The sequence below is a fragment of the Falco peregrinus genome, chromosome 3 (genome assembly GCF_023634155.1).
Source record: "Falco peregrinus isolate bFalPer1 chromosome 3, bFalPer1.pri, whole genome shotgun sequence".
NCBI lineage: Eukaryota > Metazoa > Chordata > Aves > Falconiformes > Falconidae > Falco > Falco peregrinus.
The window spans coordinates 92,840,495-92,856,068 of record NC_073723.1 but is presented as its reverse complement, the minus strand read 5'-3'; the positions used below and the strand labels follow the sequence as shown (position 1 = coordinate 92,856,068).

At 36.3% G+C, this 15,574-nt stretch overlaps 1 protein-coding gene across 2 annotated transcripts in view; it reads right to left on the bottom strand.

The window, feature by feature from the left end:
- Positions 1-15,574, bottom strand: part of EXOC2 (exocyst complex component 2) — a 133,687-nt gene that overhangs the window by 41,832 nt on the left and 76,281 nt on the right. For both annotated transcript variants that reach the window (XM_055798805.1, XM_055798807.1), the window contains exons 14-21: positions 14,915-14,983; positions 14,502-14,659; positions 11,332-11,453; positions 7,593-7,654; positions 4,805-4,885; positions 3,773-3,832; positions 2,834-2,895; positions 1,880-1,946 (exon numbers count right to left, since the gene is read on the bottom strand). In XM_055798805.1, the coding sequence (XP_055654780.1) occupies positions 1,880-1,946; positions 2,834-2,895; positions 3,773-3,832; positions 4,805-4,885; positions 7,593-7,654; positions 11,332-11,453; positions 14,502-14,659; positions 14,915-14,983 (681 nt within the window). The remainder of the gene's footprint in view (positions 1-1,879; positions 1,947-2,833; positions 2,896-3,772; positions 3,833-4,804; positions 4,886-7,592; positions 7,655-11,331; positions 11,454-14,501; positions 14,660-14,914; positions 14,984-15,574) is intronic.

The following is a 15,574-nucleotide window of genomic DNA, read 5'->3' as shown; positions in this document are numbered from 1 at the left end:
TATCAGCATGACCAATACCATAAATGTATATTATTTTATTGATTCTGTGCCTGATAAACATGCTGATAAATAAAGCGTAGCTTACAAATGTTTTTGTCAATAGAAAACCAAGAACTGAGTGAGTATCAGCTATGATGATTGAACATGTAGTGTGAACACGTAGGATCTGGAGCATTCACTGGAACAGCTGTGACTAATACAGAAACATGGTTAAGACTCCTTTAAAAAAATTAGGTTTGGACAGCTTTCCAGGAAGCTGTTTCTGGCTTTTACTTTGTTTCAAGAAATACGCTAAGAATTATGACCATCATAAAATTAACTAAATATCATCTTCACTTGCACATGAAGCTGGCTAACACAAGGGAAGCAAAACAGGTACTGAATGAATGCACTCACCCATTCTAAAATATCAGAAGATTCAGAAGTACATGATGTAATTTCAGCTGTTAATTTGTAAAAAAATTAGGTGGCTATCTGTTCTTCAATGATTTTTTTAAAATGACAAGAATGGTGCAACAAGGTATAGTTTCCAAACAGATTAAGAACCAAACAAGACAGAACTACTATTTAAATAGGTCTGGCCTTCCCTCCTTCCCTCTCCTTCTCCCAATGGCAAAACATTTTTTAACCTCTGATGGAAATACAAAATCAACACCAACACCATTTTGAAAACAAAAGTATGTGGCACTGAAGTAATCATAGTAGCACTTATCTGATTAAGAATGGTGTTGGGTTTCAGACCCAAAAGAACTGACAGTTTCATATTCCAGTAACATGATGACTCGTATTGAGATGTGCAGATGCCTACTAGTTTAAATTATAATCATTTGGTATACAGACTATTCAAAAATTAAGAATTTTAAAAATACAGCGATAAATCTTACTCTTGTCACTTGCTTTCTCTGTTCTTATTAATCAGGAAAGAGAAGATTTACAGAAAAAAATTCATATGATACCATGGAAACTAAACTGTTTAAAATTATTGATTTATTTTTATTTAAACACTCATACCTATGACATATGGGAGATTGTCACGGCCACAAAAAGCTACTTTGTCAACATTTAATATTTAAATCTATGCATTGCAAAAAACCCCACACGATATAAAGAACTAATTATTATAGTCTGCAATTCAGAAACTTGGCCTGATTTGGCAATCTGGGATGCTTTATTATAGCAGGAATGTTTATTGCTCTTGTAAACGAGGCAACGCTGGGCTTCTGACAACATTTAAAACCTGTGCTAAGGAATATTAACTTCACAAAAGGTTCTCACTAGGTTTCTTGCACGGAACAATTACATTTTTTCATCAGGCACCAGACTACAAGAGAATTAACCAAAGTCAAAATGCCAAAAATATTAAAAAACTTTTTTTATTTCCTAAAAAACAAACCCAAATCCAAACAAATAATCAAAATTTACTCTTATTAAAGTAATTTCATATACGTTACTGAGTATCTGTATCTTCAAGGGTTTTTAAAAAGCAACTAATAATCAGATCAGTTCTTATAATTTAATACAAGGTGATAAATCAAAAGTCAAATCCTCAGCTGTCTTAACATCAGTGCTATTTCTGTTGATTTCAATGATGCCATTTTAGTTTCTGAGAAGGATTTGGTTTCAAAAAATGTCTTTACTAGTTAGCTTAAGATGGTACACTAAGGTATCATAAACAAACAGTGTTTTTAAGAAGAGTCTTATATCCTTGTATTTTCTTATGCTTATATACATATGTACCTAGGGAATGTCTCTAGAATACAGAATTGCTCTCTAAAAAAGGAAAACAAAACCCAAACAATAATAAAAAAGGACTGCATTCTTGTAACTTTCAAAAATACTAAGTTTCACATCAGCTTTTAGAAAGAGAAGCCAAACTTACTGAAGAAAGACTTGAGTCTTCATGAATGCTTCCAAACAAATCTGGAGATGAAACGTCAACTGAAAGGCTAGGAAAATTGTTTAAAAAGTGAGTAGTATAGTGCTTTTGATTATCTGATTCACAGTGGATTCAAATGAACAGTTGGAACAGAAGACAAGAATCTTGTTTCAAGCCCCCTCACATCAGATAAAGCAGCAGGCCAATTTTCTCAGTTTTTCTAAGATGTCCACAAAGCTTGCAGGAACTCTGTGAACAGACAGTACTAGTCTTGCTACAGACCTTTCCTTCTTAAAGCATTTCAATTTTCTATTTCTCTGGTTTGCCACGTCTTCTGTTCTGGTTTTATGCCTATCCAGCCAAAGTCATCCAAATCGTAAAGAAAAAGTGGCATTAGGAACACAGCTAATTTGCCTTTTCTAATGCATATTGCAGGTACCAATATTTGCCAAGCCTCTGGGTTTTCACAAAGAATTCTTGTAAACTTGGGCTATTCTGACTTGTTTTGGTCTCTGAAGTAAATGGCTCATAAGCAGTTATCAAACAAAAACTTTCAAGAATTTAGCAGAAATACCAATAGAACCAGCCAAAATAAAAGGGAAGAAAAAACAGCAGAGGCTGTTTCTCCATGACTAGACATTACTTGGGGACAAGGACAACTCATTCTGTGTAAGATCATGTCAAAACCAACATACCCGCTTCTACAGCACAGAACTCCTGTCATTGAATAAAATGAAAAAAAAGTCATTATCTTGTACAACATCTATTATGTGATGTCACTCAATTGTTTGACATAAAAAGTATCTGCTCTTATTTCAAAGCATCACTAATCAGAGGCAAAAGTATTCACAAGAAATATGAAATACCAGATGGGATAAAACCACACCACCACTCAAATTTGAGACTTGCACTCACAATTTCAGGATACTACACCTAGGTCCTATTTATTTCACTTACTGTGCTGTATCTATGTCGCCATCAGGTTTGGTGCTCAGTTGTTCCAAACAGTCTATGAAGACCTAGGAAACAAAGCAAGATCTACATTTTCTGCCAGAACTAAAAAAAAAATAAAAAAAAAAATTCTTAAATTTACTTTTACTATAGTTAATAGAAGCAGAACAATCATCACCACCTTTCTTTGTCTTAACCTTACATAAATTCAGTAACATTTTAGTTACACTTTTTAAATGCATATTTTCAATTTATATGCATCACAGTTTACTTATAGTAAAAAACACAGGAGTTTTTAATCCTGCTAGAGTGAATTTCATCATGCATGTCTGAAATTATGCAGTGATAATCTGCTGATATGCAAAAAAGGCATTAATAGTCTTCAGGTGTTCAGTCTGAACAGTTGATCCCCAAGTAAACATCACAGAAGCATCACTACAATCCATTTTTTGCTTTGGCTTATGATTTCTTATTTGAAAAAACTATAAAAATGTTTCAAAAGCCTAAAGCATGCTATTATGTATATATTTTTATATCTTTTTTTTTAATATCAGACTTTGTTGCAAAGAATATTGGTTTCTGATAAAAAAATTAAAGGCTAGATCTTCAGCTGATGAAAACCAGCACTGCTCCTTTTGCTGCAGTATGTCGATGTTAGATGACGTCAGCTCAGCAAGCATCCCTCAACTGTCAGAAAAATCTTGAACAGTCACAATCAGTAAAATACTTGAATATGTCACCATCTGAGGATCTGATATCATTAGATTCAGCTAGTAAGTTCTATATACTTTTAAAGTCAAACATTTCTCAGTATCCCAGAGCGTATCAGACGAGTAACAGAGTCATCAACTTAAGCTACCTTTTGGGAGGTGGGCAGGGTACAAAGCACACATTTTTGTTGATCATTTGCATTCACAATTTCATTCTTAAAAGCGTTTAAGGTACCTGCATGATCCCAATGCTCAACTGGCACACATCCTCCTGTGTTTTCTGCTGCTGGAAAACCTAAAGATGCAAGCATATTATTTTAGCAGAACAGTTTCACATGGCCTTATTCTCAAGGCAGGCCTGAGTAACCTATCCCTAAAGAGATGATGCAATTATAGGAATAGCTGCCGGGACACAGTGTTTTCTCATGGATCAATTTCAATTCTTCCCCGCTCTAAAAATAGGGAGAGAGAGAATACAAGTCCAAACAAACAGTTTGACAAGCATGAAGAGATAACATGCTGAAAAGGAAAGAAGTCCTAGCACCTAGTACATGTGATACGTATCTGTTGGCTAATTGAATTGCAGCAAAAGCTCCCAGGATATTCAAAGATCTTTGCACCCTAACAAGAAGGATTCACCATGCACTGAATATTCTTTTGAGTAATGTCCATTAAGAAACTAGACAAGCTAAGCATAAAAATTAAAATAAGGGAGGAGAGAGAGAAACAATACCCACATAGAGGGGCTCAAGGGACTTTGGAAAAGTATTAAACTCCCTTAGATCACTGAAATTTGAAAGAAAACATCAGTATCACAATCCATCAGGTCTTCAAGGTATTCAGTGGATGGGGACAATCAGGACTCCTGATTTAGAATAAAGTTTATATAAGTAAAAACCTGAATTTAAGTTCTTCAAGTAGTCTGGATGCAACATTAAGTGAAGAGTAGCTCCTAGGAATGGCCCCTCCCTTTCCCCCTCCATGTAAATAAAATAACATCTATTGCGATCTGAAAATTACAGTAGTAGCATTTTTTCCAATACAACAGCTTTAAAGATTTAAATATAGGTTCAATCTGCCTCATACACACACAATTACCCCTAACAAAGGAAATACAAACAGAATTCTAAAGGCCAGCAGCAGTGAAAAGGGTGTACACAAGGAGGAAAGTTATACCCCTGTATCATTCTTTAAGAGTTCTTGTTCTGAAACCCAATAGTAATTTACATAAAATGAACAACAAAAAGCAGCATAAATCAAAACTTACGCTGGCCTCTCCAGGTTTGCAGTCCAGCACAGTTTTAAGAGATTGCAAGGAATGGATAATGCACTGTTCAAACTGGGATGGCTGAAAGGCAAATTACTTGTTAGCTTTAGATAGGCATGTCAAGTATATACTACGCAAATACATTGAAATCTCCATGCTCCATGCCATCTAGGAAGCCTTTTATTTTCAAATTATGCCCCATCCCACTCCTTGCCCCAAAATCTGATTCATGTATTACCAGAAGACCATTTTGTAGTGATGTACTTCTGTACTTCTCCACAGAATTATTACCATAGATCAACATACATTTTTTTTAATCTGAATGAGAGACTTCTACGCCAAACAGCCTCTTCTAAAAGGGTTATGAAAGATTTTTGTAGCTTATTTGTGGTAGCATATATTGACAGTTAGAGTATAGATGCCTGTGACACCATCTCTTCTCCCCCCTATTAAGTTGGGATCGAATTTCACCTGGGATATCACATATTTCTGCACCTGATTTCAGCAAAAGGTTTTTAAGAAAACCCATCTGAAATTTTTCCTTCATGTGAAAGCAAAATAATCCACTCGTTTGGGGGCCTTTTTTTACTTTCAGGTTTCCAAACCTGAAGTACAAATGTCTTGATGCATGGATCAATTTCACTCTATAAGTGTGAACAAGTTCACAGCATCAGTTATTAGTCAGTTTTTCCTTGTCCTTCTCTCTTCCCTGTTAAGTCACACTTTTTTTTTTTTTTTTTTTTTAAATGAGGCTGCCTGCTGGTATTAGGCAGGAAGCTGCTGTACAGGGCAACTGAAGCTCAGAAGTGTCACTGCTCTAGAAAAGAGGGACATCATCCTATTGGATTTGGGTCAAAGAGGTGGACAAAAAAAGCTTCTAAACAGTGTAAACCTGTTTTTCATCCAGTAGATAATTTATGGCTTGTCACCAGCTTTAGGTTTAGAAGTAACTTTTATTTCTGTAAATGCTGAGGTGGAGGTGGATCATGAAAGTGATGCCTGCATGGCAACCTGAAAAATCACGGGGGGAAAAAAACCCACTAAGACAATCTGTAATAATTGTTTTTAAAAGAAGAGAATAGCAGTTCAAGCTGCTCTTGTGTTTTTGTTTCCACACAAAAAACCATATCACACCTCAGGAAAATAAAGCTGTTCAGGTATGTTACTCTTTGGCTATTATGAAACTGAGGGAAGTTGGTTCTGTGTCTTACTGTATCCTTTACCTGGAATATAAGTGCCGAAGGCATTACCAACCAGTATTTCCTGTAAACTTAAAATCAGTTTCTGTCTTAAATCTAAAACGTCCCCCAAGGAGACTGCCTGGTCCTTGTTTATACTGGTTAATTTTTGGTACAATTTTTGCTCTAACATTACCATAATGAACTAACTCTACTTTAGTAGATAAATAACACTGCTATGACAACACATAGTCCTGTCCATAGACAACACAACTCGCACCATCACAATTTGGCATGTCTCAAGCCTCAAAAAAGTATCTCGAGAAGTGCTGTGTACAAGGAATTCATGGGCAATTCCTGAATACAAAAAGGACTTAAGTAGTTTTTAAACAAAGATGGGTTAGGATACAGCAAAAGCATAAAGAAACAAAGCTTTTGTGGAAGATCCTTCCTCCTCCTTCCATTTTACAGATGAATAGTAAAAACCAGAAAAGTTAAGGGACTTGCCCAAGTCTGCGGCAACTGAAACCTCGACTAGAGGCTGTAAATCTGGTTATAATACTACAATTGCCCCACAACACTCCTTCCTACAAATGTGTATACTGTGACTGCTTAATGTCCTCCTACTCAACTTCAAACATGTATTTATAGAAGCAAATAAGAAAAACTAAAGCAGTCTGTGGAGCATTGCCTTAGATAATACACAAAGCAACTCTCCCTCCCACAGGCCCTTTCTGCTTTCGCAGATTGTTTTTAAGTCACACCTACAACGAGCTTGCTATGTTTTAGGCATTACTCATTACTGTTTATTTCCAGAAAGCATCTCACTAATTTATCTGAATTTGGTTTCAACTCATCTGTTGTTTGTGTGTAGGCAATCTCCTAAATTAGTTGCTTTTCAGTTCAATTTCTCATTATAACATATAAGTGACCTATTTATCTAGCTACAGACCAATTCCATGGTAGTGTGCCTACTAAGTTATGAAGCATTTTCATGTGAACTGAACTTGTTGTGACCTCAAAAATATTTTTTTACTTCAAGAAACCATCTCTAAAATAAGATGCTTAACAATGAAAGGTATTATTGTTTATCTCAGCAAAATCATGCTGGTCAGTAGTAATTATACTGATACATTTTAATTACCCTAATTAGAGCAGAAAGTCATGCTACATATTTTGGTGCCCAGTTCTTACATGTCTCACAAATTCGCAAAGCTTTTATGTATATTTTTTTCTTTCTGTTTTGTACCTTCAAAAATATTGCTGTCTAGTACTAGCGTTATCACTTAAAAGTTACTTCAGACCTAATGGTTTAAGGAGTACAAATAAAAATTTTGGTAAAGGAAGAAAATAAAAAAAAGGCAACTTTGTGTTTGGTGTTGGAAATCTGTTAAGAGTGCTGTAAGTAAGTACCATCTGCACAAAAAAGTTTGTATTTTTAATCTTCCTATATTTTCATATTTTAATAAAACTAGAGATAACCAGTATGCACACATACAAAGTCCAAAATAACCCAATTTTTGGAGAATACAGAAACCAGTTTCATTACACTTGCCAAAAAAAAATAATACAGCAAAGAATGTGCCTACAAGACACACAAGTATACCCACCAACGATGTCAAACCTTCGTTGTCAACAACCCAGTCTTCCTTCTCAGCTAACCTCTTTATATCTGTAAGACAGAGCAAGAGGGGGAGGGGGAAGGAGAAGGTATTCATTTTCATTATTAAAACCTCCTTGAACTTGAAAAGTTAAACCACAGACATTGGGACTGCAATGACTAGGCATACAAGCAAATAGCACTAAAAGCTTCAAAGCTTTCAGCATTCTCAAGTGACTAAGAATGGAACTCATACATGGTATGCTGGTGACACCACACAGAGAACCGTATCTATGATACATGGCAAGACTTGCATGAAGCACATCTTTTACTGGAAAGATTAAAATTAAAGGAATATTGTGAAGGCTTTGGGTTTGTTCTTATTTTGTAAATTTTTAATCACAACATAAAATACTGCACTTAAGAACCCAGGTCTCTAGTCTATTACACTCCAGTTCAATTAAAAAGGAAAGAGCAAGTACCTAGTATTTTAGCAAAGACAGAAAGGGCAGCATATAATTCATATTTAACAATTATAAAAGAGGCACAGGGTCCCCACTTGGGGTCAAGAATACATGCTGCTAGAGTTTCTTCAAAAATACATGAAGGCATATGCAAAAACCACTCTCTTCTGCTAATCAGAAGGTGCCAATTTCTATAGGCATACTGAAGCTAACAGGAGCTAAGTCAAGATGCAAATCAAAAGTTGATGCACTGTAAACAAAATTCCTCTATGGATGCACGCATTCTGCACCATCACTTTTTTTAAGGCTTAATTGACTTGTAAACAGAACAAAGATGAACTGTGTACAGGTCATGGGGGCTTTGACATACAGTTTTTCACACACAAATTACTCATCAGAACTGTCTGTACACCATGAAACTCCCTTTTAAATGAGCAAAAATTTTGGTGAATTACCATCTCTCCCCAAAATTGAAGAAAAGAGGATAACTAATGCATGCTGAAAGGTATCTTCACTACCTTGGTGATTTAATTAGCTAAATTAAGAAGCTTGGTTATGGTGTCATACCCTGCAATGCTACATTTTACGGAAGTATAGGCTTAGTGAGGACAAAAAGTATTAAAGGATTGTGCAGAATAATTACTCATTTGCCTATTTAGTAAACCTCTTAATTCAACCAATATTCTTGCAAGGCTTTAGATTGCACTTATCAGCCTTTACATGCTTTTGTTGCTGCTCAACTTTGCATTCTGTTCTGAGCTAATACAACAAATGTCTTTCTTGTATTTCACTGCTCACTGAATTCCAGTCAGATACATTCATGTAAACCCCCTGTCTAGTCTGGCATTCACATAATTTGACTTTCATGACCTTTATGACCATTGAACACATATAAGAGGGAAAGAACACAGGCTGCTTCGCAGGACCAGTGTGAGTATATAATGTTTATCATAAGACAACAAGAACCCCCTGTGTGTGGGCGGATGTGTCCTATTTAAATAGCTACCATTAGAGAGCTCTGTTAAAAATTTTAACCAATCTGAATGCCTTTACCAACTTACAAGCTGCAACAGGAGATGAGACTGAACTTTCTATCAGCAATCTATGCAGCTCATATTTCAGAGAGATTCTAGAGCTGAGATTCAAGTCCAGGAGGCACCTTTTTGACTTACGTTTTAAAGATATAACTACAGCCGAGATCCATCTACATAGCTCCATGAGAGTATCCATTAACTACTTTTTCACTGGTTCCCTAAAAACAAGTTTCTTCAAGGGCCTGATTAACCTGGTCCTGTCCAGAAAAACACATCTAAACACACAGCACAAATGCAACTTTGCTTTAGCCGGCAAAAAACAACAGAGAAAACAAAGGGTTCCATAGATAAGACAGTGCAACAACATGGAATGAGAGTCATCAGACAGGCAAGCATCTTTTTTTCTTCTCCTGTTTGAGGATACAGCCAACACACAGAACTGATAGGGGATGGAAGCAGAAGTCAAGGAAGGCTGCTGGTAGTGGCTAGATCAGAGAGAGATACATTATCCAGCCAACATAACATACTAGAATCTCAAGGGATCTGATTTCTTTTGATTCAAGGAAAAAAAAAAGTATGAATAAAGATGTTCAGACATACAGAGAATTGTACACACATAGACTGGTAAATCTTTTATAAAAACCTAAGGCACAGACTACCACAAGAGTTTTTCCTCCACAGAACACATGTGGCCAGCAATCAGTATGTAAGCAGCAGAAACACTGGATCTGAACAAAGAACTAGGCTATCATCATGATGCAACAAGTAGGCAAAACTAGTCAGACAGCAGACTTTTTTTGCTGAGAGCTTCATCATTAATCACTTATCAGAGCTCTCTGGACTGCACTGGAGAAGCTAGACAGATGCTCAGAGATTTAATAAGCTAAGAACTGTCAGCAAAATGGTTTGGAGCTAGATACTTTCTTTCTTTGAAACAGTCGGGTCATCTGAGGAATCAGTCACAACTGCTGGACAGAGGGCAGTCAGTCCAATAGGACCATCCTCATGGTACAATTAAAAACAAACAACCAAACCCCACAACACAAAACCAAACCAACCAACCAAATCCCACCCCCCCCGTTTCACCTACCTCTTAAGTAAAATAAAATAAAATAACATATATAATTGATCTCAATTGTGCTAAGTGAAGAAAAGCAAAAAAGACATCCTCATACTTCAAGTGACATCTGAAACAGTGGTAATACTTTCTGTATAGAGTTTTAAAGAGACAAGACTATGTATTTGTATGGCTAGCTTGATATTAAAGCAGAAAAGTAACATTAACATTGAAATGGGATATAATAAAAGAATTGATATCTAAGAATACAATTCATATCAAAATTATATTAAATAAACTACAGAGGCTTTATGATGCTATGTCACCAAAAATTTAAAAATTTGCTTATTATAGCCACCCGTGCTTTGCACACTTCAGGCTTTAGTAAAAAACTTAGTTCCATGTCAGCCTTCAAAATAATGATGAATCACATGTTAAAGATTAAAACCTGATGAAACTTTAAGATTAAAAAAGCCCTAGTTTTGTTTTTTTTTAACATTGAAGGTAATTAGTCTTTTGGAAGCTAAGTGAATTAGTAGATCAATCTGCCCTGATTTTAAGAGACACATTTATTTCTGGAAGATTTACTTCATTCACATTTAAGTTTCGAAGCTGAATAAAAGAATGGTAAGATGAATGGCCTCTGATGCACATACAGTCACATTAGATTTAGAGAATGTGTTACTGCCCTTGACAATCCAGACATTTATGGCAAAAACTGTGTACACAGCAGGAAGCCTAGGGATTATAATGTTAGTAAAAGGCCTTGGAAAACACACAACTAAAATACTTTATAAAGGGATGGGGATTTTTTTTTTCTTGGGAGTGGGACACTACTTATTTCATTCTTCACTTCATTCGAGAACTCAAAAAAGAAAATAAAATATATTTCCAATATGGAAAAGCTGCATCATGAGATAAATCACTGGCATTGTAAAACTGTCTCAACCCAAAGGAAACAGACCTAAACTACTGTATTCATTAAACTAAGGGAAGAAAAAACTCCTAACACACATTTCTGTCAGAAAAGTGAAATACTTGAGTAACATTAGTGAGATATTACAGAACTCAGTGGAATCCATTGCCACTACAATGCCTGTAACAAACATGGTTGTCTTCCAGAACATTGTTTGGCCTAATCAGAGAAAAAAAAAAAATTGACAGTAAGCAAAGAGATCTGCAGCCTTCTATTACCTTCAGCTGTGTGTTGTAAGGTCACTATAATGCAACGTACACGAAGATCCAAAATAAGATCCTGGATGATCTGAAGCATATCGTTGGGTATCTCGAGTGCAGTAAGAGATTCAGAACTAAGCCTAGAAAGCAAATAAAGTTAGACTGAAGTGTAGATCTGCAGGATCTTTTAAGCTAATATAACTTCATTGACTTTTTAAGACATTTTTTGTGCATGCGAATGCAGTAGCTCCATCCGTAGTGTATCTTTGAAAGCTGGTTATCCTATTCAGAGAAGATTAATTATTTACTTAATTTAGAAGCTTGCAAATACAGATTTATTTTTCTGTAACATTACAATAATTAATGTCATCGCAGCAACATGCCAACTTTTCACACTGACCTCTTGCACTTCCCTGCCTACCTTTCTGCATCCATCTCTTGTCTTATGATCCAAGAGTAATGGCTTTGGAGCAGGAGTAGCTTTTTTGCGGTTTTTATGTGAATTCCTAGATCAAATCCTAGGTCCACAACAGGGTTTCCAAGATACTGTTTATCTGCATTACAACAGTCACTGCCATAAATGATGATGTGGCTGTGCATCAGGTTGCCAAGAATATACACATTTAAGGAGTGAAGAGTGCATTCATTCACTGTTTTGCCCCCAACTCTGACTGGGCACAAATCACCAACTACTGTAGCTGAGGATGGAAACATTTCATTTCCATTTCTTCCTGTAGAAATAGTAACATAGCAGTTGCTTGTGACGAATAGTATTTTGGCTTTTAACTAAAAGCCTGCAGTTGAGCTCAGACTTTAGTTAGGGGCACAAAGTGAGTTTCACTGCTTTTATCTGACTCTTGCATATTTAAGCAAGGACAATTCAAATGCCGCCACTGGCATCTGCCCTACTGCACAGGTACTAGAAAATGCCAAGGAACAGAAGCAGGAAGGCACAAGCAAACAAGTTTGAGTACTAACTGGAACGTTTCCAATCATCCACCTGCGGGCTTCAGTTCCTTACCCTGGTATTGCGCACCAACCATCATAACCCTTACGATTAACAAGGCTGCTATCTACTCAGCACAACTACTGAATTAGTGCAGACTTATGTAATCTACTATCTCAGCCATCCAGGAAACACAACACGTAAATACCGATCTATGAGAAGTTTAAGTACAGGACTTCTGTGCAGTCTAGCATTGATTTCATTTCTAAGGGAGCACACAGCTGTGACATTCCTAAGGTAATCTTTTTCTTCCTATAACTCACCTTAACAAATACATACCTTTCTACCCTTACAGTAAAGCTAAAGCTTCTGAATAGCTTCACTTTATTGCATAGCTCTAATTTATCCTCTGGAGCTTATTCATACTGGGCAATGACAGAATGGGGTACAAGGGAAAGACCCTGCAACCACCCCACTTTAAGCTGTGTTATACATATAAACAAGCAGAGAAACTGAGATCACACAGATGTAATGACAACTCGTTATCTAATTTTGTAAGTTTCAACATTCTTCCATACAAATAGAACTGTAAATCATTTGTGAGATGGCTGAAAAGAGTGAAATTCTGTCATGTACTTCATAATGACTTTATGTTAGAAACTATACAAATAAGACCTAAGCTATTACATAACTTTGCAATAAATAAGGTTTTTATGCAATGTGTAGACTCTTCAGGAGAAGAGTTCACCTTCATCGCTGTTGTGTCACAAGGTTTTATTGGATTGTCAAAGTGTGTGGGCTCAAAAAGAATTGCAGCACTTGCAAAAGCTTCTGACCTGGTCATCACTGGTCAGTACCCCATCACGGTATGTTCAGTTCCTCTTCCAGACTGCCCCTTTTCTTCTCTACTTTTGACTGCTTTGCATTAAAGTCTAGCTCACTACTAAACTGCCAGCACAGGCATCAGTAAGAACATGAGGTGGGGAAAAGAGTGGGAGGGAGAGAAAATTCCCCCAGCTCTCAGTTCAGTCATTGATTACCAGGGCAGTGGCCAGAAAGCGAGAGGAGAATCTCTAAAAAAAGAGTCTTTTCACATATCCTATAACCTCACAGCCTGGATCATACCTTGGATGGCAGGACTCGGCAGCACAACCAACCTCTAGAGAATCTGTTGGTTAAATTTTCCAAGTCGATATTACAGATGTGCAACTGTTAAATTCTAGAATTTTATAATTTCAGTGAAATTGGATTGCTTCTCATAAAAGGGCAACACTGGTGCCAAAGCCTGTTCCCTTGCCCCTTTAGATCTTTTCATCAAATGCCAAGTCAGCTCCTTCTTAAATTGGAAGCTTTCCATAAAATTCAGCTAGAATAAGAAACTTCACATGGAAAATTTTTTTCTAAATGCTTGAAGTACAGATAATGTAACTGACAACAGACTTTGGGAAAGCGTCAAGGAGACTTAACAGGTATGTAGCACTGTGATGCGTCTGCATCCATCTGCAATAAGAATATCTGTATGTGACTATACCCCTTTCTCTTCTTCCTCTGTGCTTCGCTTGTCACCTACTTTGGAAACTGCAGATAAAAAGTATAGTATCATATCCAGGTAATAATCAAGTTTCCAAAAAAATAATGACAATTCTTATATCCTCCATAGACAAATAGAAGCACATTCTGTATATTAATGAGACGTTTTGTAATTAATGACATGCACATTACTAAATTTATAAACAAATATAATTGTAAGTAGAATGACATTATAAGCAGGAATATCACCTTCCATAAAACAACTTTTTATGATTTAAGAATGATTTAAACATAATTTAAGAATGATACTATAGTAAGAAGCATTCTATTTTCACCCATTCTGGCAGAGATGGGGAAGACTTGTAGTAAATGAAGCAGATTAATTGCTTTCTACCCTAAAGAACCAAATCCTGTTTCATTCGTGGAGCGTTTACCCTGTGCCAAACAAGTATTTTATTCAATTTTTTTCATAAGATGGTAATGAAAAAACATAATCTATTATTATGTAATGAAGCTATATCATGAGACATTATTAATTATACTTGCACACAGAATCCTAAATCTGCCATAAGTGATTTTTTTAATCCTATTTTTTGAAAATGTTAATATTCTCACTACTCAGGGTACTTAACACAATAAACAAAACAACTGGTTTTAAAAACACACATATTCCAGGACTAGCATAATTTTGTAGGTCCATAGATCCATTTACCTTACAGTCTGGATAACATGTGTTAGCCACTGGCCAGACAGTTCAGATTTCATCTCCCAGCCACCATACTGTCTTGATTCTCCTTCTCTGAGGCTGAATGGAAGCAAAGCTCCACGGATAAGTTTTACCAGAGAGTGCATCACTTCCTGAATCATTTTCTGCATCAGAAGAAGGGAAAGAAAAATCACGCAAAAACTCTATCAAAGCACTTAAACAGCCATGTAGTTGCCACACACACCAGCTTGGAATGTATTATTTACATACAGGTGGCTCTACATGGTAGGGAGTAGAGGAGAAGGAGGTATCAGGGCACATAGATGATTTAAGAAATCTAATTTTCAAGGCGGTGACACTAAAGTATATACCTCTGAAGGACAACTGAAAGAAAGCAAGGGTTTCCCCCCATAACTTACCTTGAAATCGTTTTGTCTTTGCCTGGCGTTTTTCTTTGATCTTTCCATTTGGCCTGACTTTTCAGCAGTCTTGTGAAAATGAGAAAATTGAAAAGTGTAAGTATCTCATAACCACTGTTAAAACAATTCTGAAAAGAGGGGTTTCAAGGTGAAGAAGTGAAAACCCATGAGTTTATGATGCAATTATAAAAACTAACTCATGGCATCTCAATACGAAAAGACTTTCTCTCTCTAAACAAATGTGCTAATGTTTAAACCTGAGGGACAATGTGTTTTTTAAGACAAAGTCAGAGACAAGCGTAAGAGTAGCTCAAGCAATACAAACTTCATGAGGTTGAAGTTTTCTCACTGCCATGTCAGTGAGAGCTAAAACATATATAGCCCAATTGTGGATCAAATTTATATGAAGGAACTCTTATTTCCTCAGCATGAAAGCGGCCTGGAGAAGGACATCAATGTGACATGGGAGATACTTCTTGGCATGAGGGCAATTTGGAACGGTAACATGTGAGGGGGAGGACTGAGGGGTTTTTGTGTAAGCAACAGCATTTTGTTGACAATTCTCATTTAAAGAGTTCTGTAATAGTAACAAATGTAAAATAATCCGTATCTTCACGGACAGTTCACTTCTTTGAAAACTGAGGAACACGAGTACTTTGC